The 27,876-nt window shown below is 41.5% G+C and overlaps 1 protein-coding gene across 1 annotated transcript; it reads left to right on the plus strand.

Moving 5' to 3' along the window:
- The first annotated feature begins 296 nt into the window (after positions 1-296).
- LAX1 (lymphocyte transmembrane adaptor 1) lies at positions 297-17,065 on the plus strand. Its single transcript, XM_036757064.1, has 6 exons — positions 297-362; positions 3,097-3,211; positions 9,524-9,633; positions 10,523-10,633; positions 13,432-13,517; positions 14,898-17,065. The coding sequence occupies exons 2-6, from the start codon at positions 3,123-3,125 to the stop codon at positions 15,744-15,746; spliced, it is 1,245 nt and encodes a 414-aa protein (XP_036612959.1). The 5' UTR covers positions 297-362; positions 3,097-3,122; the 3' UTR covers positions 15,747-17,065.
- The last annotated feature ends 10,811 nt before the right edge of the window (positions 17,066-27,876 follow it).

The raw sequence follows: 27,876 nt of genomic DNA on the forward strand, positions 1-27,876 counted from the left end.
GAGGCTTCAAAAGCAATCTCACCACAGCCATACTTCTTAAGTGAAGAAGATGCAGTCCAGTGAAAGTGAAAGTTCTTTCAGTGTTCTATTTCCAGTCCTACTCCCATGTCCCCTTCTCCTTCATTGTACCCTCTCTCGATGGGCTCAGGGCTCAAGCCTGTACTGAAGGAGTCTCCTCCCTCCTGCTTCAGCAACTCGGGTGCTTTGGGGGCTTTCCCTTATGAAGTGCTAGAGCTCCAGATGAGAGACAGGTCAGAGGAAGAAGCCAACCAAGGGACAGGTTATGACCCAGAACTGGTCTGTTGGGTGAATGGAATTCCTACCAGTTTCAAAGCTCACCTTCCTTTTCTGCTTCCTACTGGGTAAGATGGCTGTATGGGGAGTGAGAAAACGGATGGGGTGGCTAGAATCAAGAACGTGGGTGTCATTGTCAAAATGGCTCAGTGGGGGAGTTAGAGGGGATTTATGGAACTGAAAACAGGCAACAGATTAACTCCCTATGGAAGAGAGGATATGTAATAATTGAGGGTTGAATTTATAAATGGATGCTTTAATTGAATGGCCACAGTGAAGGATGTAAGTGAACCATTGTGTCCTGTTTGCATTCATTTCTCTGGGAAGGGAAAGGAGTCTTGGAGAATAGGTGAAGAAAAACCCTAAGGATCTTGCTCCAGGCAGCAAAATGCCCATTCTCCCTGAAGATGGTGAAATTTACTGCCAGTTTCCAGAATTTCTACCTCCACCTCCCCCCTCTACTCCAGGACCTTTCACAATAAGGAAGGAGGGATTATGGAGTGAAGTGGATATAAGCAAATATATAAGATGCTTTCAGAGCTTTTTCTTAGAGGTCTTCAGAGTCTAGGGGTGCTCTTTTAAGGAAATAGGATGTCAAATAAGAGTTAAGGACTGTGATACTGGGGACTGCGTTGATGAGAAAACTCCCTCTAACAATGACAGGCAACAATTTCTCTGCAAATTAGAGCCTGAGAGCTCAGTGGTCACACAGCCAGGATGTTAGATCCAGCTCTTTCTGGCTTCAAGACCAGCTTGCTATCCACTACACCACACTGCCTGTGTGCTGGCACATAAAAATGACTGCTGGGGGGAGAACACAGGGGACAGAGCAGGGAGGTTTTAAGTTGGTTTAGAAAGAGCAAGGAAAGAGGCAGAGGCAAAAGTGATTATGTTAGTCAAGAGATGTGGCAAGTGACTTTGGGTCACTACTTTGAGGAGATGTCTGTAAAGGTTAGCCAGATAATTGGAGCAGCTAGGTGGTACAGTGAGTAGAGCACTGGCCCTGGAGTCAGGAAGACCTGAGTTCAAATCTGGCCTCAGACACTTGATGCACTTACTAGCTGCGTGACCTTGGGCAAGTCACTTAACCCCAATTACCTTGCCTTCCCCCCTGCAAAAAAAAAAAAGTTAGCCAGATAAGGGAGTTTTTATTCAAATTAGACACACTGGCAGATATTTCCTGACTTTCAGGCTTGTAGGGCATGACATCCAAGGGGCAAAACTGTGTTAACCACCTTGGAAGATGTTAAGAGCAGGAGAAATCCTTTATCCTTTAGCAAGCATCCATCAACAAGCATTTATGAAACACAGAATCAGGCCCTGTGCCAGAGGTACAAAGACAAAAATAAAACAGTCCCTGCCCTTGAGGGGCTTACATCCTACCAGGGGAGATATGTAAATGTAAAGAAAGTTATTTATGGAGGAAAGTAGAGAGACAGAACAACCTTTTCGAGGCTGCCATCTTCTTAATTCCTGAGAAAAGAGAAGTCCAACTGTGAGTTAATAGATCTCACCATGTCTCTGAAATCCAGGAAATATAATGCACCTTCACATTCCAGGGGCCCAGAGTGATTCATTCCCCTCTCCCTTTTCCAAACAAACCCATTACACACTACAAAATAGAACATAAATGCTAAATACAGAGTAAGCACTGAAAATATTTGTTCTTCTGTCACGTTAAACACCAATCAGCACTTCCTGTGCCCCTTGCTATCTCAGCACATTGGAACTGATGCTTCCTGTGGTTGACTTTCTGTTTCCATTCCAGTAAAGCTGCCAGCTACTTTCTAACAGCATAAGGAGGCTCTACTTCTTAGCAGGGCTTCCTTTCTATCACTTGGCCTTCTCCCTCACTCAGTGCTTCACATACCACACTCCTCACCCACATGCCCACCCACAAGGAAGAAAGATCACAAAATATCTCCTAAACCACTTCTGGATCCAGAGGCAGGTCACAGGTTGCAGCATAGAGTGGATGCACATAGGAGGAATTCACCTAGCTCTTGCAGCTGAGGCCAACCAGCCCAGGACAGATATGGCAAGAACTGAGTTCATCCAAGGAGTTTGTTGAGAAAAGGATGGTAGGATCAGGAACACTGAGAAGAAAGGAATGGAAAAAAGGGAGATTTTTTTGTGGGAGAGGCAGCATATTACAGTGGAAAGTGAACTGGACTGGGAGGCAGAGGACATAGGTTTGAATTTTGGCTCTTCAACTCAGCATGAAAGATTTAGAGCTAGAAGGACAAAGGAAATGAGGCATAGAGAGGTAAATGATGTATCTCTCACTATGCTAATAAGTGCCACGGGTGAATCCAGGTTTTCCTGATTCCAAGTTCATCATCCTCTCCACTAAATCACGCTGAAGCTTTGGACAAGTTGCTTCTTTGCTCTGGGTCTCAGTTCACCTGTCTGCAAATGAAGGAGTTAAACTAGATGATCTGTAAGGTTCCTCTAGATCCTCTAATTCTGTGAGTTTAATTTTTAAAAAAAATCAAATTGGAGGATCCCAAAAGGAAAGAAAAAGGAATTGGGGGAGCACTTGAAAGAATGAGCCCCAAATACTAGCAGGATTGCAATGGAGTTTGGTATTAACTGATAATAAGATGATTGGATTCAGCATAATTAGATATGAATAACAGACAAATTCACTTTTGCTCTAGGGAATCAATAACTCAAAAGGTTTTCTGTATTAAAGAGGGCTGGCTAGCTACCCATTATTAGAAATCAACAGCAGAGAAGACTATGATGATTTGGGAGAGAGAGGACCTAGAGCTAAAAGATGATCTATTTTCTCCAACCTAGGTGTTCATTTAGCAATTTAACCTGCAATGGAAACATCCAACCTTCCATCCACCAGGAACAAACAGAAGATGATGGAATACACCACGCTCCCACAAACTGTTGGTAGCCCCAGTGGGTGAGTATTCATTTCAAGATTTGCTTTAATGGGCTAGCTAGTGGATGGAGCTCTCCTCACCACTGGCTTAAATAGAGGATAAAGGTTTCCTTTGGGAAGGTCCCTTCTTGACATTGCTGTTGCCGCTAAAACTACCTAGACACACTTAATTTTATCTGTTCGGTGGTTTGTGTCAGAGGAGGAGAGTGGAAGGACTGTGGGCATCTTTGTAAAAACTAGACAGCAGCCTAAGTGGGGGATTTTCCCAGGGGAAGAAAAAAACCAACTATGGGGTGCATTTTAAATTCTGTCCTGCTTGGAGCCAAGAAGTTGGATGACAGAAACTAGTTAATCTATGTTTGGGGGATACTGGGGGCTAAACTCAATTTAATTCAATTCAACAAGCAATTAAAGCATCTACTATGTGTACAGCACTATGTTAGGCACTGGAGATACAAAGAGAAAAGCTCTCAAGGAGCTTACATTCTCCTGTGCCTCAGAAGGTGCAGCACATTTCTCATAAGAATGTCCCCGGGCAGCTTCTTGCTTAGAGAGGTTATAGGCCATCATCCAAACCCCATTCCTCACCACCCACTTCCTAATTCCTTATTCTTATCCCCCTTAACACTCTCACCCCAAAGGCCCAATCAAACATACCCACCCTTTCCACTGTGCCCTCTGGAATGCCTGTTCCATAGGCAATAAACTTCCCTTTATCCTAAATCTTTTCCTTCCTCATTCCTTCCAACTTCTTTCATCTTCCATCTTCACTGAAACCCAGCTCCCCCTTAATGACACAGTTTCCCTAGCAATGCTTTTCAGTACTAACTTCAGCTTCAGTCATTTCCTTTGGTTCATTCTTGGTCAAGCAGGAGAGTTGGAATATTCATTGGATTGAATTAGATCAGATCGGCTCTTTTCTCTAGGTTTTTGGAACACCTCTCTCTCCTGGTTCTCTTCCTACCTATCAGACTGCTCCTTCTCAGTCTCCTTCACTGGATCCTTATCCATGTCACACCTTCTACCCATAGGTGACCCACAGGCTTCTACCTAGGCCTTCTTCTCCTCTCCCTCTCACTTAGTGATCTCATCATCAACCTTGTTTTAATTACCATCTCAATGCTGATGATTCTCAAAGTTTTCTGTCCTGCTCTAACCTTTCTACTGACCCCCAGTTTCACATTTTAAGTTTTTCTTCAGACATCTTGAACTAGATTTCTGGTAGGCTCTTTAAGCTCAACATGGCTAAAACGGAACTCATTAACTTTCCTGTAAACATCCCTCCCCACCCCACCCCATGTTAATTTCCCTATTACTATTAAAGGTAACACCATCCTTTCAGTTTCTCAGGTTTACAACCAAGGTGTTATGCTCAACTTCTCACTATCTCTGATGCCTCATAGCCAATCTGTTGCCAAGGCTTGTCGATTTTACCTCTATAATATCTTTCTCGAATATGGCCCCTTTTCTCCTCTGATATAGCCACGGTGAAAGCCCTTATCAGCTTATGTTTGGACTATTACAATAGCCTGCTAGTGGGTCTGTCTACTTCAAGTGTCTCTCACTCCAATCCATCGTCCATTCAGTTACCAAAGTAATTTTCCTAAAGTGAAGACCTGACCATGTCACCCCCATATTATCTCCTGAATCAAATGCAAAATGTTCTATTCAGCATTCAAAGCCCTTTAAAACTTATGGCCCTCAACCCCCTCACTTTTCCAGTTTTCTTATACCTTTCTCCCTGCCCTTCACTCTTCAATCCAGTGACACTGGCCTTCTGGCTTTTCCTTGAAGAAGACACTTAATCTCTTGGCTCTGAGCATTTTCCCTGGCTGTCTTCCTGTTCCTGGAATCCTCTCCCTCCTCATTTCCATCTACTGGCTTCACTGGATCCTTTCAAGTCCCAAATAAAATCCTACCTTCTCCAGGATGACTTTTTCAACCTCTCTTAATTCTGAGGCCTTCCTTATTTTAATTATTTCCTAATTTTCCTATATTATACCTTGTTTGATATGTATTTGTTTTCTTGTCATTTCCCTCATCAGATTGTAAACTAACCTTGAAGACGAGGGTTGTCTTTTGCTTCTTTCTGTATCCCCAGTGTTTAGCACAGTGCCTGGCACAAAGTAGGTACTTCATAAGTATTGACTAACTCACTCACTGACTGAGAAGTATGGCTACCTACAGGTTTTGTTCAGTCAGAGAGATGATCAACCCAAGTTTCAACATCAAAACCAGCCTGAGGTAATTCTAGCCATGACCTTGGATCACACCTAATATAAGCCACTTCTCAGTTGTGTCTAGAGGATTTAGGAGACACAGTCCCTCCGCAGAGTACACTCCTCTAGACACCTTTGGTGAACCCACTCAGCTGCTGCTTAGTTGTGACTGCCAAAAAGCCCATGGAAACCCTGGTGAGACTTTCTTTGTTCCCTCATCCCCTGTGGTGGGGGAACTCATGAGAGAAGAGGAGTGAGGAGCAAACCCAAATGAGGGTGGGAAAGTTAGAATGGCCAAATTTTATCGCTACCTCAGCTCTGGGCCTGTTCCCACTTGTCTCCCTAGCTTGACAAGTCATTTCCCTCCCCCAACTTTAGAGCTATCATCTCTTAGTCTATGCATCACTTAGGACATAGTAAGCACTTGATACATGTTGATAATCGATGATCCCAATCTCCTGCTCCCTCAATGGGGAAAAAATAAATCTACTAGTCCAGACTTTGCCGGAAGTCGAATATTTTAGCTTAGGTAAGGCAGTATGGTTTTCTAGAAGCCACACTGTACTTAGAGACAGATAGAACCTGAACTTGTCCCAGATTGGCCATTTATTAACAGTGTGACCTTGGGCAACTTGCTTGACCTTTCCTGAGACTGTTCTTTTTTATAGAAAATGAAGGATAACAATACTTGTACTACCTACTTCAGAGATTCATAAGGAAATCATGTTGCAAGTGAAATCACTCCTTAAATACAACAGCATCCTTGTCTTGAAAGCTACTACTGTATGAAACAAGAACTGGGGAAGATACACATTTCAAGAGGGGTTTTTGTTTTGTTTTGTTTTAATAATTCAATGTAACCATATTAGCAAAACACTGTTGCTATGGACCATCTGCCAAGATGTAGGAATGGCTTCCTTGTATAAGACATATGATACTGTATTATATATAATATATATATGTATGTTGCTACATTGATGATCATATGTATATATGATAAGATACATTAGCATGATATGCATTCCAGTAGACCTAGCATACAACTGAATCTATAACTACGTAGATAATGCTAAAGTGGTATGTGTAGGAGGAGAGGGGAGGTGGAGTAGAGTGAATGAAGGGACTAGAAATGGCTGGGATTTATTTTAAGCTCCATAAGGGCAAGGAGTTTTATTTTTTGCCTTTGCAAGTATTGTATTTATTATCTGCCCTAGGACCTCTTTTCTCTTCTCTCTATACTCTCCTCCTTGTCCATTTTGTTAGTTCTCATTGGTTTAATTATCATCTCTATGCAGATGAGTCACATTTATATATGCATATATATATATACACACACACATATATATGTATGTATGTATGCTTATATGTGAATATATAGTCTCTATATAAGTGTGAATGCATACATATATAAACACATACATATACATATATGTATATTAGACAGAGAGAGAGAGAGAGAGAGAGAGAGAGAGAGAGAGAACTAGGTGGTGCAATGTATGGAGTGCCTGGCCTGAAGTCAGAAAGACTCATCTTCTTGAGTTCAAATCTGGCCTCAGACACTTACTAATTGTGTGACTTTGGGCAAGTCACTTAACCCTGTTTGCCCCAGTTGTAAAATGAGCTAGAGATGGAAATGGCAAACCACTGGAGTCTTTGCCAAGAAAATCCCAAATGAGGGCAACAAAGAGTCAGATAACTGAAATGACTGAATAACAATCAGAGACAGAGACAGAGAGACAGACAGAGACAGAGAGATCTCCAGACCTAATCTCTGTCCTGAATTCCAATTCCTACACTTCCAGTTTCTTATTTGGCATCTCACTCTGATGTCCCATAAGAACATCAAATTCAGTATGTCCAAGATGGAACTCATTGTCTTCCCCACTTTAAACTTCTAAATTTCTATTGAGCGTACCATCATCCTACCAATCACTCAGTTCCTAATCTTGGAAATGTTCTTGATTCTTCCTCGGCTCCTCCTCCTTCCTCACCTTCTCCCCATCCCCACCCCATACTTATCATTTGCCAAGTTTTGTCAATGGTACCTTCAAGCCATCTTTTGCATTTGTTCCCTCTTCTCCATTCACAGGTCCTGTAACCTAATTTAGATTTCTCACTTGGACTATTATAATATCCCCTGAATCAGTTTCTCTGCTTGCCGTCTTTCCCTTCTCCTGTCCACCCTCCATATATAGCTGACACATTAATATTCCTAAAAAATAAGTCAAAAACAAAAACAAAACAAACCTGACCATGTCACCCCCTACTCAAACTTCTTCAGAGGCTCCTTATTGCCTTTAGGGTAAAAATATAAGATCCTCAGCCTGGCTGTTAAAACCCTTCATAATCTGGTTCTAGCTACACTTTCCATTCAGACTGTCTTGCCAGCTGTTCTCCATACATGCAATCTCATTTCCTGCCTTTACACCTTTGCCCAGACATTGGCTCACACATGGAAGGCACTCCCTTCTCAGCCCTGCCTTAGGCTCACAGGCTTCCTTCAAAGCTCGCTGCTCAGATCCCACCTCCTGCAGGAGGCCTGTTCTGATTCCCTGAGTCTCCCTCTTAACGTTACTTTGCACAGTTTTTTTTATACTTTGATTTTTCTGATCTGTACATGTGTATTAGTCCTCCTCCCCTCTTTGCTTTTTCTTTGTATCTCTAGCACTTAGCACACTGCCTTGCACATAGGCTGTTTGTTGTTGTTTATCCTTCTTTCTCAAAGAGGATCATGATATCAGATGATGCCCTGACTTGCAAGTGAATTGGATTTAAGTGAAGGAGGGCTGTGCGAAGTCACCAGCCTCACTTTCTCCTCCAGAGCCATCTGGACCAGTGGGCAGATATAGATCAGGACAACTGGAGATGGCCCAGGATGCACAGCACAGTTCCTCGCACATAGGAAGCAATTTATAAATGCCTATTCTTTGATTTTTGTTTTGTTTCACTTTTGCATCTCTCATGCCTGCCTGCTGAGGAGTCCTTTGTGCATAGCAGGTACTTAAATTATTATTGAATAAACAAATGAATGAAACCTTTTTTGGAGGAGATGAGCCTTGAGAATGTTTTAAAGGAGAGCAAGGTTGTACGGCTCATTGGAGGAGGAGGAAAGAGAGAGATCAAAATACTTTGGAAAACACTCTTGGCCAGAGATCTGACTCTTTAATTTTTTAGCCCCGTCATTAACTAGCTGTGTTTTCTTGAATTGGGTTCCTTACTGAGCTTGGCCTTATTTTCCTCATCTATTTGTTGTTCAGTCTTTTTAGTTGTGTCTAACTTTCTGGGACCTCATTTGGAGTTTTCTTGGCAAAAATGCTGGAGTAATTTGCCATTTCCTTCTCCAGCTCATTTTACAGATGAGGAAACTGAGGCAAACAGTGTCACCCAGCTAGTATCTGGGGCTAGATTTAAACTCAGGTTCTCCTCCTAACTAGAGGGTGGGCACTCCATCCACTGTACTACCTAGCTGCCCCATTCCTCTTGTATAAAAGGAGAGATTTAGGCCATGCCACTTCTACTCCCTTTCCCCCAACCCCCATCCTGCTTCATTCTTCTTTTCTCCCACCCCAACCTTGGACTATTCCCTAGGTCTGCCAGCTCAGATAGTCGGTGGAGTTTTTGCCTTATTTTTCCAAGAACCCAGCTTCTCTACCAGCTCTTGGCCACCTCCACACCCAGATGCCCTTACCAATTCCCCTTCATTTGTTGTCTTCTCCAGTTAGAATGTAAGCTCTTTGAGGGGAAGGGCTGCCTTGCTTGCTTATATTTGTATCGCGGGCACTTAGCATAGTGCCTGGCACACATTATTAAGTATCTTGTCTGTCTTTCCATCCTTATGTCTAGATGATCTTTAAGGTATCTTCCAGTCACCTCTAAGTTGTTCCACAAAGGCAGAAGTGAGCAAGACATATAGTGTGGATAGCAAACACAGCAGCCCAGGCTGGAGTAGAGGATCTGACAGAGAATGACAGATGAGATGGGTCATTAGACTGGAGGAAGATGTATAGTCAGGGGTGGAATCCACTGATTAGGGTGCTCTGATATGCCAAGCAAATACACAAAGCCCCACTCAGCCTGGGGAGAAGGAGCCTGAATTAATTGTGGGTTCTCCTAGATTTAAAGACCAACCCAGTGTCCTGTCTTCTGTGGCTGCGGGCTTGCTTGCCATCTTCTTCGTCACCGCTCTCCTCTTCACTCTGTGGTTCTGGAATAAATGGAAAAAACGTGAGTCATGTGTGTCTTTAGATCATGTATGAAAGTTATCCTTGTTATTTAAAGTCCACCTTTAAGCTATTTAACTTCCCACCCCAGCTCCATTTGGAAAGGCAGACTAATTGCATAAAGTCCTATTCAGTTCTCACATACTCCCAGAGCTGGAACTAGGACAAGGTGACTAGGACTTTGTCTCTACAAGAGGAAATTTAAAGGTCACATTAACAGTACTCAGTAACACAGAAACAACTGAGTGGCACACAGTTAGCAAGAATGATTAATTAAAATAGGAAGCTACCGGATGGCAATTTCTTTCCCCTGACTCTTTAATATAACCATCACTGCCTTAACCAAGGTAAGTTCCTCCCCTCCCCCAGCCCTGGCAGTGGCTTCCCCAGTAGAAGCCCTAGGATATCCTGACATCTCTACCACACCGAGAAACTCCCAACTGAATTGAGGTTAGGTTTCATGCCACTCATCTGGGCTAGCAAAAATTGCTAGTGGTGACACTACAAATCCCACCCAAGAGGTAGAGCTTTAGTCCTCTCAAAAGAATTTTAATTTTAATTTAATTAATTAATTAAATTTAAATTTAATTGATTTCAAAATTGTCAGTGATGATTTGAGTGCAGGTTTGCTTGTATTTTTGTGTTGTTCACTTAATATGAAAAAATGAATCAAACCCACTATTCTTGGATGCCTTCTCCTCCTCAAGACCTCTTACTGTCTCTACTTAGTTCTATGGTATTGACCTAATGTGGAAAATGACTAGTCTTCTGGTAAGAGCAAGACAATCTCCCATGTAGAATCCTTGCCCAAGAGGAGAGCCCAAGAGACAAGGCCCCATCTAACCCAACAGCCCAGATGCTACTGACATCTCTCTCATCCTATTGCCTTATAGAACGGGTATCTTACTTCCGGGTCACTGTTGTTCCCTTGGTGACACTGTCTCAATCCAGAGAACGCGCAAAGAACATCTATGGTTTTCTGCCCCAAAGCCAAGCAAGGCCTGGTAGGTTCTCCTCTCATGTTCCTGGGTCCACAGAAAAATGAACTGGCATCTCTTTAAGCTTTCAAAGGAGCACAAATTTAGATCTGAAAGGGACCTTTCAAATCATTTATTCCAATTTCCTCAATTTGTATATTGTGAAAATAGGCCAAGAGAGGTTAAGTGATTTGTCCAGGATCACACAGCTAGTAAGTGGCAGAGCCAAGATTCAGAAACAACTCTTCTGACTCCTAGTCCAGAGATCTTTCTGCTTTTATTGTTACTCTGGAATGCTACAAAAAGAATGAGACCAATGAATCTCAAGATGTAATTCCAATGAGTTGGCCCTAGAGAGCTACAGAAAGGTTGTCTGGGAAAAGTGGGAAAATCCAAACAGGGTGAGAAAGGGGAAGTACCCCCAGAATTAAGGAGACAGAAGAAGATAAACTATGAAAATGCACATGACTTAGCTTTACCCAGTCACTGGTCATCATCTTCTAGCTTAACTCAGGATGGGGAGTGGGAAGCAACAAACAAAACTTCAGTTCTAACCCTCTGGTCACAAGCGTATCAGGTTAGCTACCAGAGTAATCTTTCTTATACAGAAGTCTGGTTATATCACTCATTCCTTTGGTCAATCAATCAACAAGCATTTATTAAGCACCTACTATGTTTCTTGCACAGTGCTAGGCACTAGAGGGGCAATTGCAAAAGTGTCCCTGCCTTCAGGGTGCTAATATTCTATTGGGGAGACACAATATGTTCACAGATAAGTAAATATAGGCTATAAGAAAAAATACACAGTGATTGTTGGGGGCAGAGAGAACTAATAACTGGGGGAAACAGGAACATCTCTTGAAGAAGATAGAACTTGAGCAAAGCCTTGAATGGAGCCAGGGTTCCAAGGCAGAAATGCATAGGGAGAGCATGCCAGGCACCAGGTTCAGCCTTGCCTGGGAATAACAGATGGAAGGATAAGTATGGGGAAAACCCAGTAGGTCAGTTTGGCTGAAACATAGAGTGCACAAGGGGCAGTAATGTGTAATAAGCCTGGCAAAATAGTCCAAAGCCAGATTACAAAGGACTTTAGTTACCATACAGAAGAGTTTGTATTTTATCCTAAGTGCAATGGGTAGTCACTGAAGTGTCTCGAGCAGGGAAGTGAGATGGTCATATCTGCATTTTAGGAATACTAACCTGGGCCAGGCATGCTAGGGTTCACCTGAAGTTTCTGCTGCCAGGGAGGCTAATGCTGGTAGTAGGTCACTTGAGATTGGGAATTCTGAGTTGTAGTAGGGTTAAAGTCTGTTGTATATCCACACTGGATATGGGACTAATATGGTGAGTGCCTGGGAATGGAGGGCCACCACTGTGTCTAAGGAGAGGTTAACCAGCACTGGTCAGGAAAATTGAGCAGGTAAAAAGTTTTATTCTACTTGGTATTGGGATCAAGGACATGAGTGGACACTGCACTTTTAACCTGGGAGATAAAAGGGAATCAATCTCAAAAAAAATATTTACCAATTTAGAAACTTCATAGAAGGGAGGAACAAACTGGATACAGGGAGAACAATTAGGAGGCTATTGAAATAGTCTGGCCTCTGAGACTTGAAATTGGGTGGTAGTAGTGTGGATAGAGAAAAAGGTTCAGGTTAAAGAGAGCTGAAGTAGAATTGATAAGCCTTCACAATTGACTGAACCTGGAAAGTGGAGTGTGGTGAGTGAGAGTGAAAAATTGAGAACAATCCCCATGCTGCAAACCTAGTTTACTAGAGAATGATGGAGGAAGGAGGCCTTACCAGAAATAGTAAAATTAGAAGAAAAATAGTTTAGTAAGAAAGAAAGTGTGTTCATTTTGGATATGTTGAATTTGAGACACCTATGGGATATCCATATAAAGCTATCAAGCCAATAGTCGGAGATGTGGGACTTGAGGTCAGGAGAAAGATGAAGGTGAGACAAATAGATTTGGGAGTTGTCTGCACAAAGATGAAAATTGGGCTCATGGGAACTAATGAAATTGCCAAGAGAAAGAACCTAGAAAGAAGAGCTGCCCAACTTAATGGGCTTCTCTCTGATTTCCTCAATCGATAGCAAGCCTTCCCCTCAGACCTCACGTAAGTTCTTCATTATTATTCCTTTCTTAACCCTTAATAATTTATCATGTTAGGTTAGGGTTAGGGGGCAGTGGTCAAAAGATTGGACCTGGAGTCAGGAAGACCTGAGTTCAAATCCAGCCTAAGATATTTACTAGGTATGAGGTTCTGGTAAAATAATTTTAGTCATCCGTTAGCCTCAGTTTCTTCAACTATAAAATGAGGATAATAATAGCACCTACCTCCTAAGGTTGTTGTAAGAATAAAATAATATTTATAAAGTAATTTTCAAACATTAAAGAGCTGCACAAATGTTGTTGTTGTTCAGTTACTTCAGCTGTGTCCAACTCTTTGTGACCCATTTGGAGTTTCCTTGCCAAAGATACAGGAGTGGTTTGCCATTTCCTTCTCCAGCTCATTTTACAGATGAGGAAACTGAGGCAAACAAAGTTAAATGACTTGCCCTGGGTCACACAGCTAGTAAGTGTCTGAGCCTGGATTTGAACTCAGGTCTTCATGATTCCATGGTAGGCATTCTATCCAGTGGGCCACCTAGCTGCTAAACTACATAAATGCTAGCTGTTTTGTTGTTGTTGTTGTTGTTATCTGTATTTGTTTCATACACCCCCCTCCCAGAACATAAATTGGAGAAACATCTCATCTAAGCTGGTATCAACCTCTCTTCTCAGGCTTGTTCTCTGATTCTTGCTTCTCCATGTCTTTAAGGTCGGCGTCACTCAAGAAACATTCGTATTTTCAGCACGGAGAGTCTCATTCCCAGAAATTCAAACAATCCTGACTCTGAGCATGTGGTAAGACCCAGGCATGCATGCACAAACACAAACACACACACACACATACACACACACACCCCTCCGTATTCTTGGCCTACATGCCCACACACGCACATATACACGTATATTTATCACACACACATAGTATATACACAAAATATATATACACATTCATACACACATATATAATTTTCCCCAGTAACAACGAATTCTTGGCTTTTGTGCTTTTATGTCCAGTATGTAACCTCTGAAGAAAATTAAATTAATTTATTACTAGTATTATATTACTAGTATGTAATACTAGTATTAATACTATGATTCCTAAAGTTGCCTTTCTAGTCCTTGAGTTGAGCTCAGGAATTTTGCTTTCCCTCTGAGTTAGTTTAAAGTTATAATTAAAAGAAACATTATCATCTCTCATAACTGTAGCTCCTGGAATACTTCCAGAACATATTTGTTATCTTTAAGCTCCACAGATTAACTTGGTAACATCCCCAAAAGATATGTTGGCTGTCTTTGCCTGTCCCTGTGCAATTAGGGGAGTTTTTAAGCTGTTCCAAGAAGACAGAAAGTGTGGTCATTTTGATTCCCTAGCAAAAATTGGAAAGGATGCATTTCATCAAACAATTAACATTTCTTAATTGATAGAGAGGGGCAGTGATTAGCCTCCCAGGAATGCCAGCCTGCCTTTCTTAGTATAGCCAATCGTAATGTTCCTGCTCCAGCTCTACAACCTATCACCTTTTCCCCATGCCTACTTGTTGTATGTCAATAAGGAGGGTCCCCTTCTTCTCATTGGGGTTGCCGACTTCACTGAGGTTGCCAGTCTGACCCACTTAGTTAACATTTACACATGTCACTATCAAGGGATTAAGCTCAGAATCTTGTGCCTCAGTTTACCTTTATTAATTTTATAAAATAATATTTATATAGTAACTTTCAAACATTAAAGAACTATATATTTAACTATATATATGTGTGTGTGTATATGTATGTATGTATGTATGTATGTATAGATATATATATTTTTTTTAAAGAACTGTATGTCTCCATACAGTATCACAATATAATAATCACAGAAACTTGGGATTGGATGAGAAGGACCCCAGAGCTCATCAAGTCCAACACATAAATGAATAGGAATCACCTCTACCCTATATCCTATATGTTCATTACATATCCATGAAACAGACTAGAAAACAATAAACCTTTTCTGGATCCTTGGCCCAGGACATAGCCATTTTTAAGGCTACAGAAGGTCTTAGAAATAGCACCATGAAGGAAAAAACCAAAAGCTGTAACACATCAGAACATGAGAAGGAAAAAGAAAAGAAAAACTATGTTAATGTTCCATACTCCTTTCTGGTACATTTAAATCATTTCTCTGCTTCCTTACAGTTCTCACCAAGAGTTCATGTCCTCCAGTCATGCAGAGCCAGTGTCCCTGCTGTTGGATATGAAATTGGCATCTATGACAACACTGCTATATCCCAGGTCCATGGGAACCTCATCCATGCAGTAGACTATGTCAATGTTGGGGCATCCATAGAAAGCATGAGCACCTCTTCAGAGGATTCACAGGATTATGTCAATGTGCCCAGTGCCAAAGAAGTTTCCAGTAATCCAGGCGCAATGAACATCTTGTCTGTGACTCTCCAGGACCCTCAAACATCTGAGGAGAGTAAACCCAGTGTAGAAAGAGACAGCAGCTCTAGGGATGAACACTCTAGCCTTGAGGACAGTGACTATCAAGGGGATGCAGAAGGTTCTTCCCAGTCCTCCAATGACTACGTAAATGTGCCAGCAGCAGATAAGGAGGAGGATCAGGACAGACAACACTGGATGACCTTTCAAGACTTTCGGGCTTATGACAATGTCCTATGGGCTGAGCCTAATAGGAAAAAGCCACATGCAGGGGAAGGGTTGACATCAACAAATATAGGAGGCATGCTGGGTTGGACTCCCAGTGTCCCTTTTGATGGTCAATGTGAAGAGCCAAGAGAGAACTCACTTGACTTCTGGGATTATGAGAATATTGAGCCATTAGAACAGGATGGAAACAACCAAGAGACATCTGGAGAAATGGATAGTGAAGACTCTGATGACTATATCAATGTGCCAGCAATGGCTGAAGAGGGGAAGCTCAACGTTGAGCACGGAAATGAGGCAAAGGCACTGAATACCGAGCAGAAGCTCACCAACCAGGATGGAGACTTTAACTTCTCTAACCACATAGCAGTGACTTAACTCAATGAAGGACTGAGAATTTTTCAATATGAGCCATCTGGTGAAAGGTGGAAAGAGGTGATGAGTGGGCAAAAGGAACTGTGTGAAAGTGGTGGTGGATGGGCAAAAGCAAGAAAGGAACTGCTTTTGAGCAGTTGGAGCCTGGCGGAAAGAGCATAGACCTGCAAGCCGGGAGAACCAGGGATGAGCTCTGCTTCTACCAAGTTCATGTGTCATTTGTAAGTTACCTCCCTTTACCGCAGTTTTGTATCTGCCAAATGGGCATAATAATGATGGTATGTGGCCTACCTACCTAAGAAGAAGTGTGGTACAGCAGAAAACACCATATATTTGGCGTCGAAGGATTTGGGTCCAATTGCGTCTGTCCTTGGGCCTAATACCAGCAAAGCCAGGCTTATGTGTGGGCTTGGGAAAATAACAGCCTCTCAGGGCCTGCTTCCTCATCTGTAGAATGAGGGGTTGGACTACCCCATATGGGGTCACAACCCACAGTTTAAGAAGCACTGAAGGGGGCGTGAGTGGGAAAAGTTTAAGAAGTCCTGGACTAGATGATTTCTAGGGTCCTTCCAGTCCCAAATCTATAACCCCGCCCCTCAAACCTCCCATGAGAATGTTCTAATAATGGAAAAGCACTTTATAGAGGGGTAATGCAAATAGAAGGAATGATCATTCCAAGCCAGTGACATTACTAATGCCCACCCCAAAAAACACACCATTAACAATGTTGCTACAGGTACATTTTGAAGTTAAGATATTACAAGCACACTCCCTTATAAAAATTGCCCCAATTATGTTTTCGGTCTCTGGCTCCTAATCTCCACTTCCCAGGAGAGCTGCTCCAGTTTTACTGTTTCACCTAAAGCTGGCTTTTCATGGACTCAATTAAAGCTATTAGGTGGATCTGCCTACATGTAGAAGTCTAGGAAAGGTTGGAAAGACTAAACTAGGGGGAAGTTTTCATTTGGTCCATTTGTATGATCATGTGCTCTTCTTAGAAAGGAGCCAAGCTAGAAAAGAGCCCAATCTGGTGAACCAAGATCAAGGGCACAGAATTCTACATTCCCTACCACACTGCTTTGACTTGAGCAAATTTGAGTCCACCCGGGCCTTAGTTGCTTCATCTGTAAAGCTGGGGATAACAAAGAAGGCATGTGTTTGTAATTGCATTGACATCATTTGTATATGTCAATATACACATATTTTTCACATATATTTTCACATATAAGGTCCATCACTCTAACTGGATTGTAAGTTTATGAAGGGCTGGGATCCTTTTATAATTTCTTTGTATCATCCGTAGTATCTTATACATGCTACATATTCAATAAATGTTTGTTAATAAGGGAAATAGTATATGTGTTTTGTTCATGTGTTCACAGTACATATTCCTAATTAGGGATTGATTATTAATGTACCCTGGGGATCAAGTCTAGACATTTGCATAAGACTCCCCTTATTGTTGAAGAGACAGTGTATAGGCACATACAGAGGTTTCTTTCTGTTAAAGATGGTTGTCAAAGGAGGATTCTTGCTAGTTGTGATGAAGGACCAGATGCTGTACACTAAAACAGCACAGCATTTCCTTTTCCAGAAGTCACAGCAAACAGCAAAGCAGAAACCAGCTATGCAGCCATACCAGGGGCCTATGTTGTACATTCTGGGAAATGTTAATCAGATACGTCAGAGGTGTGTGTATGAGAAACAACTGGAACTTTGGGTGGGGTGGATGAGGCTTTTCCTAAGTACACTTAAATTTAGAGAGTGTGTAGCACTTGGATAGCTTCAGCAGGTGAGATGATTTTAGCACTTAGCAAAAATAATTAGTTAAAAGGGGAGGCTACCTTCCCCCTCACCCCATGACCAATTGGTCCCAAAGTGAACTCCTCCTGGGACTGGCCTACCTGTTCCCTCCCTCAGTGGTGGTCTTCCTCAAGTGGATTCCCTGTATTCTAGGGTCTTTGTATCCTCCCCCATGATGCAGTGCCCTGGAGTCTCTCCTCCATGTAACTTATGCCCTGAGAGCTAATGTTTCTTTGAGGCCTCCCTTACCCTAGCTGAATTTTTCTTAGAAAGTTGACTAAAGGATATCTTTAGGTGCTGCCTGTCTCAGAGCACATTTTGTGGAGCATTCCTAGAGTGCTGTCAGAATGGCTTTGTTCAGACTATAGATGTGTGTAGTTGGTCAAATTGGCATAAGTGAAATGTCTGATCCAGCCCTCAAAGTCTGATCATTGATCAGATGAACTACATTTTGTCTTCAGAGTTTTGAGGAAAGCTGAGACTAAAGGGGAGGAGCAGAAGGTGGCTCCCCTATCTCCTATAACTAAGGTGAGTCATTGTCCTTTTGCCAAGATTCACCAGTGGTACTGCATCCAGTGGGATTTCGCAAGGCCTCATCTCTAATAACTAATTGGAATAATTTGAGTTGGTATAGACTCAGAGGCCTACTGGATGAATCAATAATATCTCCAATTATTCACCTATTCTCTGCTTGGACTCTACCAGTGACAAGGGACTGATTTTCTCACTAGGCAGCCTCTGGTTTTGAAGTATACTAGTTATTAACGAGTTTTTTATATATCAAGCCAAAAATCTGCCTTCCTGTAACTTCCACGCATTGCTTCTAGTTCTGCTTTATGGAAGTGAGAAGAATAAGTCTAACACTTTTTCCTTATGACAGATATCTAAGGACAGCTATCATATCTCACCTCGGTCTTCTTTTCTCCAGCTTAAATGTCTCCAGGTCCTTCAACAGACAATGACACTGCTGTCAACAATTATAAATGATATTTATATAGTGGAACACATCATAGATATGTGTATGTGTGTGTATATACATACACATATGCATATATACATATATGAATATATGTGTGTATACATATGCATATATACATATATGAATATATGTGTGTATATATATTCATTTTATCCTTACAACAATCCTATGAAATAAGAGTTATGGATATTATTCCATTTTATGGTTGAAAAAATTGAGATTCATAGAAGTTATGTGATTTATACAAAATTACAGAGCTACTAAATTTCATGGTGAGGATAGATCTCTATTATCCACTGTGCCTCACTACCTCATGTGCCATAGTTTCAATTCACTCTCCTCTGGACACACTTCAGATTGTCAAAGTCCAGACCGACCAGCTCAAAGTCCATTGGTTCTAGAACCTCTCTTCATCTCGATACTACACTTCTACTCAAGCCGAGGAATCAGACCTAAGACAAGACACATCCTAAGGCATGGATCTATCTTCCTCCAGATCTATAACTTGATAAATTCCGACATTCTCCAATTTCTTCTTTAGTTTCTTCATCTCATTCAAAATCAGTTTCTTTTTTTTTTCACATATCGCGTTACAGCTACAAAAGCAAAAACTTATCTGCACACTCGTTTCCTGTCAGTCAATATTTTTGAAATGGCACAGCTCAGTGTTTGCATGTATCAGCATGATGCAAAGGAAAGAGGGCTAGATTTGGAGTCTTACAATTTGGGTTCAAATCTCAGCTCTGCTACTTATTCTCTGTGTGATCTTGGACCAGTCAAATAACTTTTGAGGGGGAGGTGATTGAGGTTAAATGACTTGCCCAGAGTCACACAGCTAGTAAGTGTAAAGTGTTTGAGGCCCTATTTGAACTCAGGTCCTCCTGATTCCAAGGCCAGTGCACTATCTAGTGCAAATAACTTCTCTAAACCTGGTTTTCTCTACCTGTAAAATGAGGGGATTGGATTCAATGATCTCTGAGGCCCCATTCAACTCTAGATCTACGATCTTATGAACAAGGTCAAGGACTGAGTTCAGTGATATTACACCAGAGACTTAACTCTATTCAGCAGCAATGAAGCCAGCTTGAATCATCTCAAGAGAGCAGGTTGTTAAATGTTCAGTGTGAGTGTTTAGCTGAGGAAATCAGCAAATGCCTATCGATTTCTTCAAAACTCAGCTCAAGCATAACCTCCTGGGTGCAGTCTTTCCTGAATTTCCTCCCCTGCCATACACACACACACACATACACATACATACACACACGTACACACACGTACACACACACACACACCCTTCACATTCACCCCTTACACCTACACACACTCATGCCTGGTTCCACCCAGATGACCTTATATTTACAGGGTAGCTGACTTTAGCTTTTGTTCTGTTTTTTTTTCTCTGCCTTCTTATCTACATGGGTGAAAGGAAAACCTGAAGTTTTTTTTCAATGCATTTTTGTATTAGTTCAAAGCATCCTTCCAATCAATTTAACAAACATGTAGCAAATACCTGTTTCACAAAAAGTGCTGTCCTACAATAAAATGACAAAGTGAAAGGGTTCCTGCCCTCATGGAGCATCCATTCTGCTGTGGGGTCAGTGACACTTGATGTACACAAGTAAATCAATATAAAGTATCTCGAGATAAAGTGTGTTGCAAGAATACTAGAAATAACGGAGGAGGCTTTGTGTAGGAGGCAGCGTGGGTGAAGCATTATTTCTTAACATCACCCCAAATCATGTTTTTATTTCCTTTTTTATTATAAACTTAACCATTATTATCAACATAAACATTCCTACACACAAAGAAAAAAGAAGATTTTATATGAAATGAAGACTTGGAATTTTAAAACCCATGGAGTCCCTCACCACAGAACTATTTGGTAAGTAAAAAGCAAATAACCATTAGTTGCTTTATAGCCTAGACTGGAGAGATGAGAATTTGAGAAGTGTACTGGCTAATCTCCTTCAGCTGGGGTGAGATAGGGACTGAGCCCTATCAGGAATTGTGGTAAGGGAAAGGACTAAGCCCTAAGGGCCTTACCTAATGCCTGGAGATGAGAATCTCCAGGAATGCTAAGGAAATGGGAGACCTTGGAGCCCACACTGAGGGAGAAAACCAGGAAGGCTTCTGTTGGTTATGGGATGATGGTTGCTGCTTTTTTTTTTCTATAAGAGCATAGCAAGGACCCTAGTTAGGGATTTCAGTTGAAACTGAAGTTGAGGTTAGTGCAGGCTGAAGCAGAGACTCCACTGTTAGGGAAGTTCCTGTGATCCTACACAAGACCAGTGGAGAGCAGGCCCAACCACAAAAGTCAGCGTTGGCATGCACAACACAGAATCATCAATGGCTGGGCAACAGGCTGCCTTGAGGGCACCTTGGCCACATGTGTGCCCCTCCATTTGTGTACTCCATGTGCATCTACTCTTCTTGCTGAAGTTGGATATATTTGTGGGAAAAGGCACCCTAGTTTGTTGTGGGAAATGTTTTATTTCTACTATTCTTGCTCTGTATGCCATCTCACTATTTTCTGAGCTGATTATCTTCTTTGGCCATTTTTTAAAAATAAATTTTTATTGCTATCTTTTATTTTTATATTACTTTCATATGCCAATATATCTCTCCCCAACAACTCCCAGAAAGAAACCTATTATAACCAAAACAAAAAATTTTAAAGGGAAAAAAACTAGTTTAACAAAATTAACCAACACATAATTTGTAATATCCACACCCAGATGATACCATCTGTAATGTCTCCACCTCTGCAAAGATGTGTCCCATGCTCAAAGTCTAGCTGTTCTAAAACCCCCTTAACCATAGCCAAGACTGGTGATTCAAATCACAAGACAAAGGCTCTTAGGTAATGGGAGTTGAAATTTGACCTTTGAGGTTAATCAGGTTTCTCTGGAAAAGTGGGTGATGGGTGGGGTTACAAAGAAGCTTGACCTTTAGGCAAGATTCTCTGGGCTGTGGGTGGTAGGTGAAGCTAACAAGGGGAAAGAAACATGAAAGGGAATATTAAATCTAGCTTGATTAAATCTTAACAAAATAGAATTAAAACCAATTTTTAATTTTACAATCATAAGAGAGCTGTTGCACAAACATATCTCTGTGGTTATATCTTTTGAGCAATCTTAAATGATTTTGATGTATGGAAGAGAAATACCTTACAGGGGGAAAAAGTGATTAAAGGTGGTGTTTTTCTCTGCTGAATCAAAAGCTTCTTTATAATCAATAAATAATAATCATAATGGTTCCCTGTATTCTCTACATCTTTCAGTCTATTTTGTGAAAGCAAAGATGTGGCCCATTGTAGAGAATCTATATATGCATCCAGTACAGGTATCAGTGTTTCTCACAGCAAGGACCAACTTTCAGGAATGATCTTCAGGACCATAGTCAGGATGAAGGAGTCATCTGAGACTCAAACATCTAACTATGAACTTGGTGAGACTGATGCTGTATAGAAACTGAGCTAAATGTTGTGATTACTCTCCCGGAAACTGAAGTGGTGAGAGGAGAGTATGCCCCAGAGTTTTGGGGGGAGGATAAGTGTTTGTACATTTGTTCTTGCTATATTTTTGAAGTAAAAATCACTTTACAACAGTCAATTGGTGTTAAGTAGTTAAATGGAACTGGGGTGCTAGTCATTGGTGCCATACAAATTGGGGAAATGATGGGAATGATGGGGTGATGGGGCCTGGACCCCTAAAAGGAAAAGACCATGTCTTTGAAAGCAATTCAGTCACTGAATTTTCCCATCCATTTCAGCAGCCCAGATCATTAGTATCTCACATAAAGCATCTGGCCCACCCCAGCCCACCTAGATACTCGACAGTTTTTTCACAGCAGTTCTTGGCCCACCCCAGGCTATTGAGCACTCCTTAATCCCATCCAGATCTTTTCACAGTCCTTTTTTATGTATAAGTATCAGTCTCACCCCCATTAAGTTGCCGATTCACTAGGAATCTAGCCTGCACTATTGGTGTTAGAATAAACCTTGCCACTTTGACTGGAAGGTTTGAGTGCATGAATTCTTTTCAAGTGGACACTGCCCTGTATCCCGACATTTTGGGATTCCCGGTAACCCCAAAGCACTTTAGAAACACAACCAGTGGGAACTTGAACTTCCAATGGTAAAAACCAGAAATGTCCCACAAACCTCTCAGGGTCCCTAGAATCTTGAGAAGTATAGCAACCTGGCTTTGGAAGAGGGGACCAGACCATATGCAACACTGGTTTTGTATAAAACAAAATTATTATTATGATTCAGTTCCTCTAGTAGTATGTCTACTCATTGGAATCATGGCACAAGCATCTCTAGAGTATCAACAGCCAAGTTAAAGTTTATAGACAATCTAAAATTTTTGACACTTAACACTTTCTGCCCCTTTTCCATCACTCAGAATCAGGACCCTAAGGGCCAATCACCATTACATGCCCAATGAGTGATCTCCCAGCCTCTGTTCATAAACCTCCAAAGAGGGGGAACTCATCCCCTCTCATGGCAGCCCAGCCCATTCTGAAACATTTCTAATGATTTGAAAGTTTTTCCTGGCATCAAACCTAAGCTGGTCTCTCTGCAACATCTATACATTGGTCCTAGTTCTGACCTCTGGGACTAAGCAGAATAAGCATGATCCTTCCTCCACATAACAGTCCTTGAAATAATTAGACAGCTCCCCTGTCCTTGCTGACTTTTCTCTTCTCCAGGATAACCATTCCCAGTACCTTTGAGTGATCCTCGTGCCCTTCCATATTTGTTCCATTACATTTGTTTCTCTGTTCTCCTTGGATTTTGACCTCAACATTAAATTTACCAACATGAATGTACAGATCTACAAGCACAATTCCTAAACAAACAGCTTGTTACATTGATAACAAGAAGCTTAATTCCATTGTCTTAGCTCCATTTGTATATCATCATCAACAGTTCTATCTGGTTTAACCCATCTGTGGAGACATCTCATAGACAAGCTAAATAAGGTTGAGAGTGACCAACCAACAGGCTTCAAACTCATGGTGAATTAGGGAGAATGTTTACCCCATGTGAGGACTTCTCCCAGCAGAATGTTCTAATGGCCATGAAGCAACTGGAGTAAGCTTTGTGGAGCACTTAGAGTTTGCTCAGATATTGAAGATACCAAGGTCATCCATCCACTGCATCCTGGCCTATCACCAGTTGTCTTGACTTATAGGACCCATTATGACCTCAGCTACACTCAAAGATGGTCACACCATTGCTCTTGCCATCACACACAAAGACTTTGTCCAGCTCTGCCTCACTTAAATCACTTGTTGAAATCCAGATAGACTATATGGATAGTATTCTCCTTATTTATCATTGTACCACTGTACCAAAAAAAGGAAATGAAGTTAGACTGGTATGATTTAATCTTGATGAACACATGCTGGCTCATAGTGATTTCTATTTCCCTTCCTAAGTGTTCATAAATCATCCACTTAATTTTTCAAGAATTTTTCTGGGAGAGGTCTCAATCTTATTGGTTCCAGGTCTACAGATTCCTTTCGTCTCTTACAGAATTGAGCTATTATTTGCTCATCTCCAGTCTTTCAGTACAACTTGTGTTCTCCACAATTATGGCATAGTGGAAAGAAAACTGAATTGATAGTCACAGGATCTGAGTGTGAATCCCAACTCTAACACTTCCTACTGGTGTGATCTGAACCCCTGGCTACCAAAGAACAAATCTCACCTCCAACGCCAGCTGTCTGTTCCTTCATTTCCATCCACAACTCAATCCTTGTTGTTGTTCAGTAGTTTTAGTCATGTCTGACTCTTCATGACCCTATTTTGGGGTTTTCTTGGCAAAGATACTAGAGTGGTCTGCCATTTCCTTCTCCAGCTCATTTTACAGTTGAAGTAGCTGAGACAAATAGGGTTAAGTAACTTACCCAGGATCGCACAACTACTAAGTGTCTGAGTCTGGATTTTAACTCAGATCTTCCTGCCCTATATTCTTCCTAACATCTCACTCCAAATCTGCCCTCTCCTTCTGGTATACCTTCTGGAATGTCTTCTCCATAATTAATGAACTTCCTCTCCTCAAACCTTTTATTCTCTTGTTCTATCTTCAAGTGCTCACTGAGACATGAGAACCTGATAACACCACATTCCCAGCTATCTTTTCCAGTCCTTGCTGTACTTTCTCTCATAGTCCTAGACTCACAGGTCATAATGGGAATAAGGATGTACTCTTTGCTCCCCATTGTCATTTTCAAACTCCCTTCAACTACCATCACTCAGCAGCCTCTACTTCTTTAAGTTTCATGATGTATAAATTTCTGACCCGATCCAGAACCTGACAGTCATTATCTATTGATGCCCAGAACATTCTCCCTCTTTTATTAATGAGTTCAGTGCTTGGCTCACAGACTACATCTCTACTCCAACTCCTACTTTTAAATGAGAGGACTTTAATAGACATGCTGATTTTCCAACAAACACCTTAATTTTTCATGTCCTCAATCTTCTCAACTCCAATGATCCACTACACTCCATCTCAGTTTACTCAGGGATCCTTGTATCATTGGTCTTGCAATCACAAACAAATGTTCTCTTTCCAAGTTCTTCAACTCCAAGATTCCTCTACCCTATCATAATCTTTTATTACCTTATTTACTTTTATTAACATTTTATTCATTTTTATTAATCTTATGATCCCCTAACTCTGTTCTTCATCTTCTCCATGACCTCCAAGAACTTTAACCATTCAATATATTCCCAGGATGTCACAGCCTATAGTTTCCCATGTCATATAATCCAAATTGTATTAAAGAATAGGATTTAGTTTTCTGGAGCATGGCTTAAGATACCAGAATGACTGGCTCAGTGGCAGTTTGGAGCTGCCTGGAACAAATGTAAATCATTTCCAGGAGACTGGGGTCCTGAGGGGAAGATCAAAGTTGGTCCCATTTCATTGACTCATGGCCCATGACACCATAGATGAAATCGTTTCCTTGCCACAGAGCCCGTCATTCTGGTATCTTAAGCCATGCTCCAGAAAACTAAATCTTGTTCTTTAACACAATTTGGATCATATGATATTTTCTAATGTGATTGAAGGAGGCTTTGGCTGGCTCAGCAAACAACTGGCTAAAAAGAAAGAGCTGAATCTTTTCATGTTCCTTTATTACTCCACTGCTTCATTCTAAGCCAGCATTCCAGGGAGCTCACCATTGGCCATCCTCAGATGGTTCCTGACACTGGTCTCATTGAGCCCCTGTCTATTAGTGCCATGGCTACATACAGGGCTTTTCTTCTTAGTCTGAACTTCAGTGGGATGTTTGAGATGTGCTTTCTTTTTAAAGGTTAGTCTCAACCATTTGGCTTCATGATTAATTCATCTGTGCTCTCTGCTGCTTTCTATATTATAAGAAACCTTAGATTGTAGTTCATGCATGTCTGATACACTGCCCAAGCACACATTGCCACTGTTCTTAGAATCAGAAGACTAATTTAACTCAAAATTGCTTCCCAGGAGCCTTTGTAGGAAGGAAAGTCAGCCTTAGGCCTGAGCATCTTAGTCTCAAGTCTATAGCAGGACTACATTATTTGGCCCTCATCCTTCTCTGTCTAGCCTACCACTTGAAGAAATAACACCAATACTCTAATAGAAAGCACATCTTGAGTTAGAAACCACGAGAAGTCTGAGTGGGGCAAATTTCCCAGCCAGGAGAGTCTGAAAGGCCGAAGGAACGAATCTGTGGGCTAGGAGAACGCTCCAGACAGGACCAAAGTGGAAGTGGTTGGCCAGGATACCCACGTGGGAGACAGGCTGGGAGAAAGCCAGGCGCTGGAAACCAGCAGAGATCCCCAGGCCTCCCAACACAGGACGGCACTCTGTGGAAGCAGATGAGAGGCAGCCCAGTGCCACCGACCATGAGATACCAACTCCTGAGGCTTGCAGCCCAAGGGTATGAAATGCTTCTTGAACTTCTGGGAGACATAATGGCCAGGTAAACGGCTCTAATCCCTCCCCTCCCCACCCAGAGAATTCCTCAGGGAAAAAACAAAAAACAAAAAAACAAAAAAAACGCTGGAATAGAGGAGACAGAAGTGGTGCTTCAGTGGCTGAATAGTGGGAGTACCTGAGTCCCAGAGGGCAGAGACAGCAGGGGTCAACACCAGGAGCCCAGACATACTCTTGCTCCCGCAGGGGAAGTGCCAGACACCCAGCTCAAACAAGAAAGAGCTGAGACCATTGCTGAAGAGCAACAGTGCTGGAGAACAACCCCAGGGGAAGAGGAGATTTCGGGCAGCCAGACCCCCTCCCCCACACCTCAGGAAACTGAAGGCTATAATTCACAAAGCCAACAATGAGACTCACAATCCCCAGAATAAGAAAGCTGGGGCAGAGAGCCCTGAGCCCCAAAAGAAGAAATTTATTGTAAAGCCAGGAAAAGGCTAACCAACATGAAGAACATAAAAAAATCAAGGACCATTGATTCTTTTTATGGAGACAGGCAGGATCAAAATACCAATTTCGAAGAGGATAACAATGACACTATACCCACATCTGATACCTCAAAAGGTAGTGCGCACTGGTCTTAAGCCCAAAAAGCATTACTGGAAGAGCTAAAGGAGGATTTTAAAAACCAAATTAGGGAGGTAAAAGAAAAAATGGAAAAAAAATGGAAAAAATGGAAAAAAAAATCCACTGATGAAATCAAGTCCCTAAAGAATAAGATTGGTGAAATGGCTACGGAGATTCAGAATCTAAATAGAGAAAATGACACCCTGAGAGGTAAAATCAGCCAATTGGAAAAAGAGACTCAAAAGCAAAATGAAGACAGTAACTCATTAAAAATTAGAGTTGAGCAAGTGGAAGCTAATGACTCTATGAGGCATCAAGAAGTAGTAAAACAAAATATAAAGAATGAAAAAATAGAAAAAAATGTGAAATATCTGATTGGGAAAACAACTGACCTGGAAAATAGATGCAGGAGAGACAATTTAAGAGTTATTGGTCTACCGGAAATCCACGATGAAAAAAAGAGCCTTGACAGTATCTTCGAAGAAATTATCAAAGACAACTGCCCAGAGGTCCTAGAACCAGAGGGCAAAATAGTCATTGAAAGAATTCACCAATCACCCCCTGAAAGAGATCCCAAACTGAAAACTCCAAGAAATATTTTAGCCAAATTTCAGAATTACAAAGTCAAGGAGAAAATACTGCAAGCAGCCAAAAAGAAACAATTCAAATATCATGGAACTACAGTCAGGATCGTGCAGGATCTTTCAGCTTCCACTTTAAAAGACAGGAGAAACTGGAATATGATATTCCTAAGGGCAAAGGAGCTGGGACTAAAACCAAGGATCAACTACCC

The sequence above is a fragment of the Trichosurus vulpecula genome, chromosome 4 (genome assembly GCF_011100635.1).
Source record: "Trichosurus vulpecula isolate mTriVul1 chromosome 4, mTriVul1.pri, whole genome shotgun sequence".
Taxonomy (NCBI): Eukaryota; Metazoa; Chordata; class Mammalia; order Diprotodontia; family Phalangeridae; genus Trichosurus; species Trichosurus vulpecula.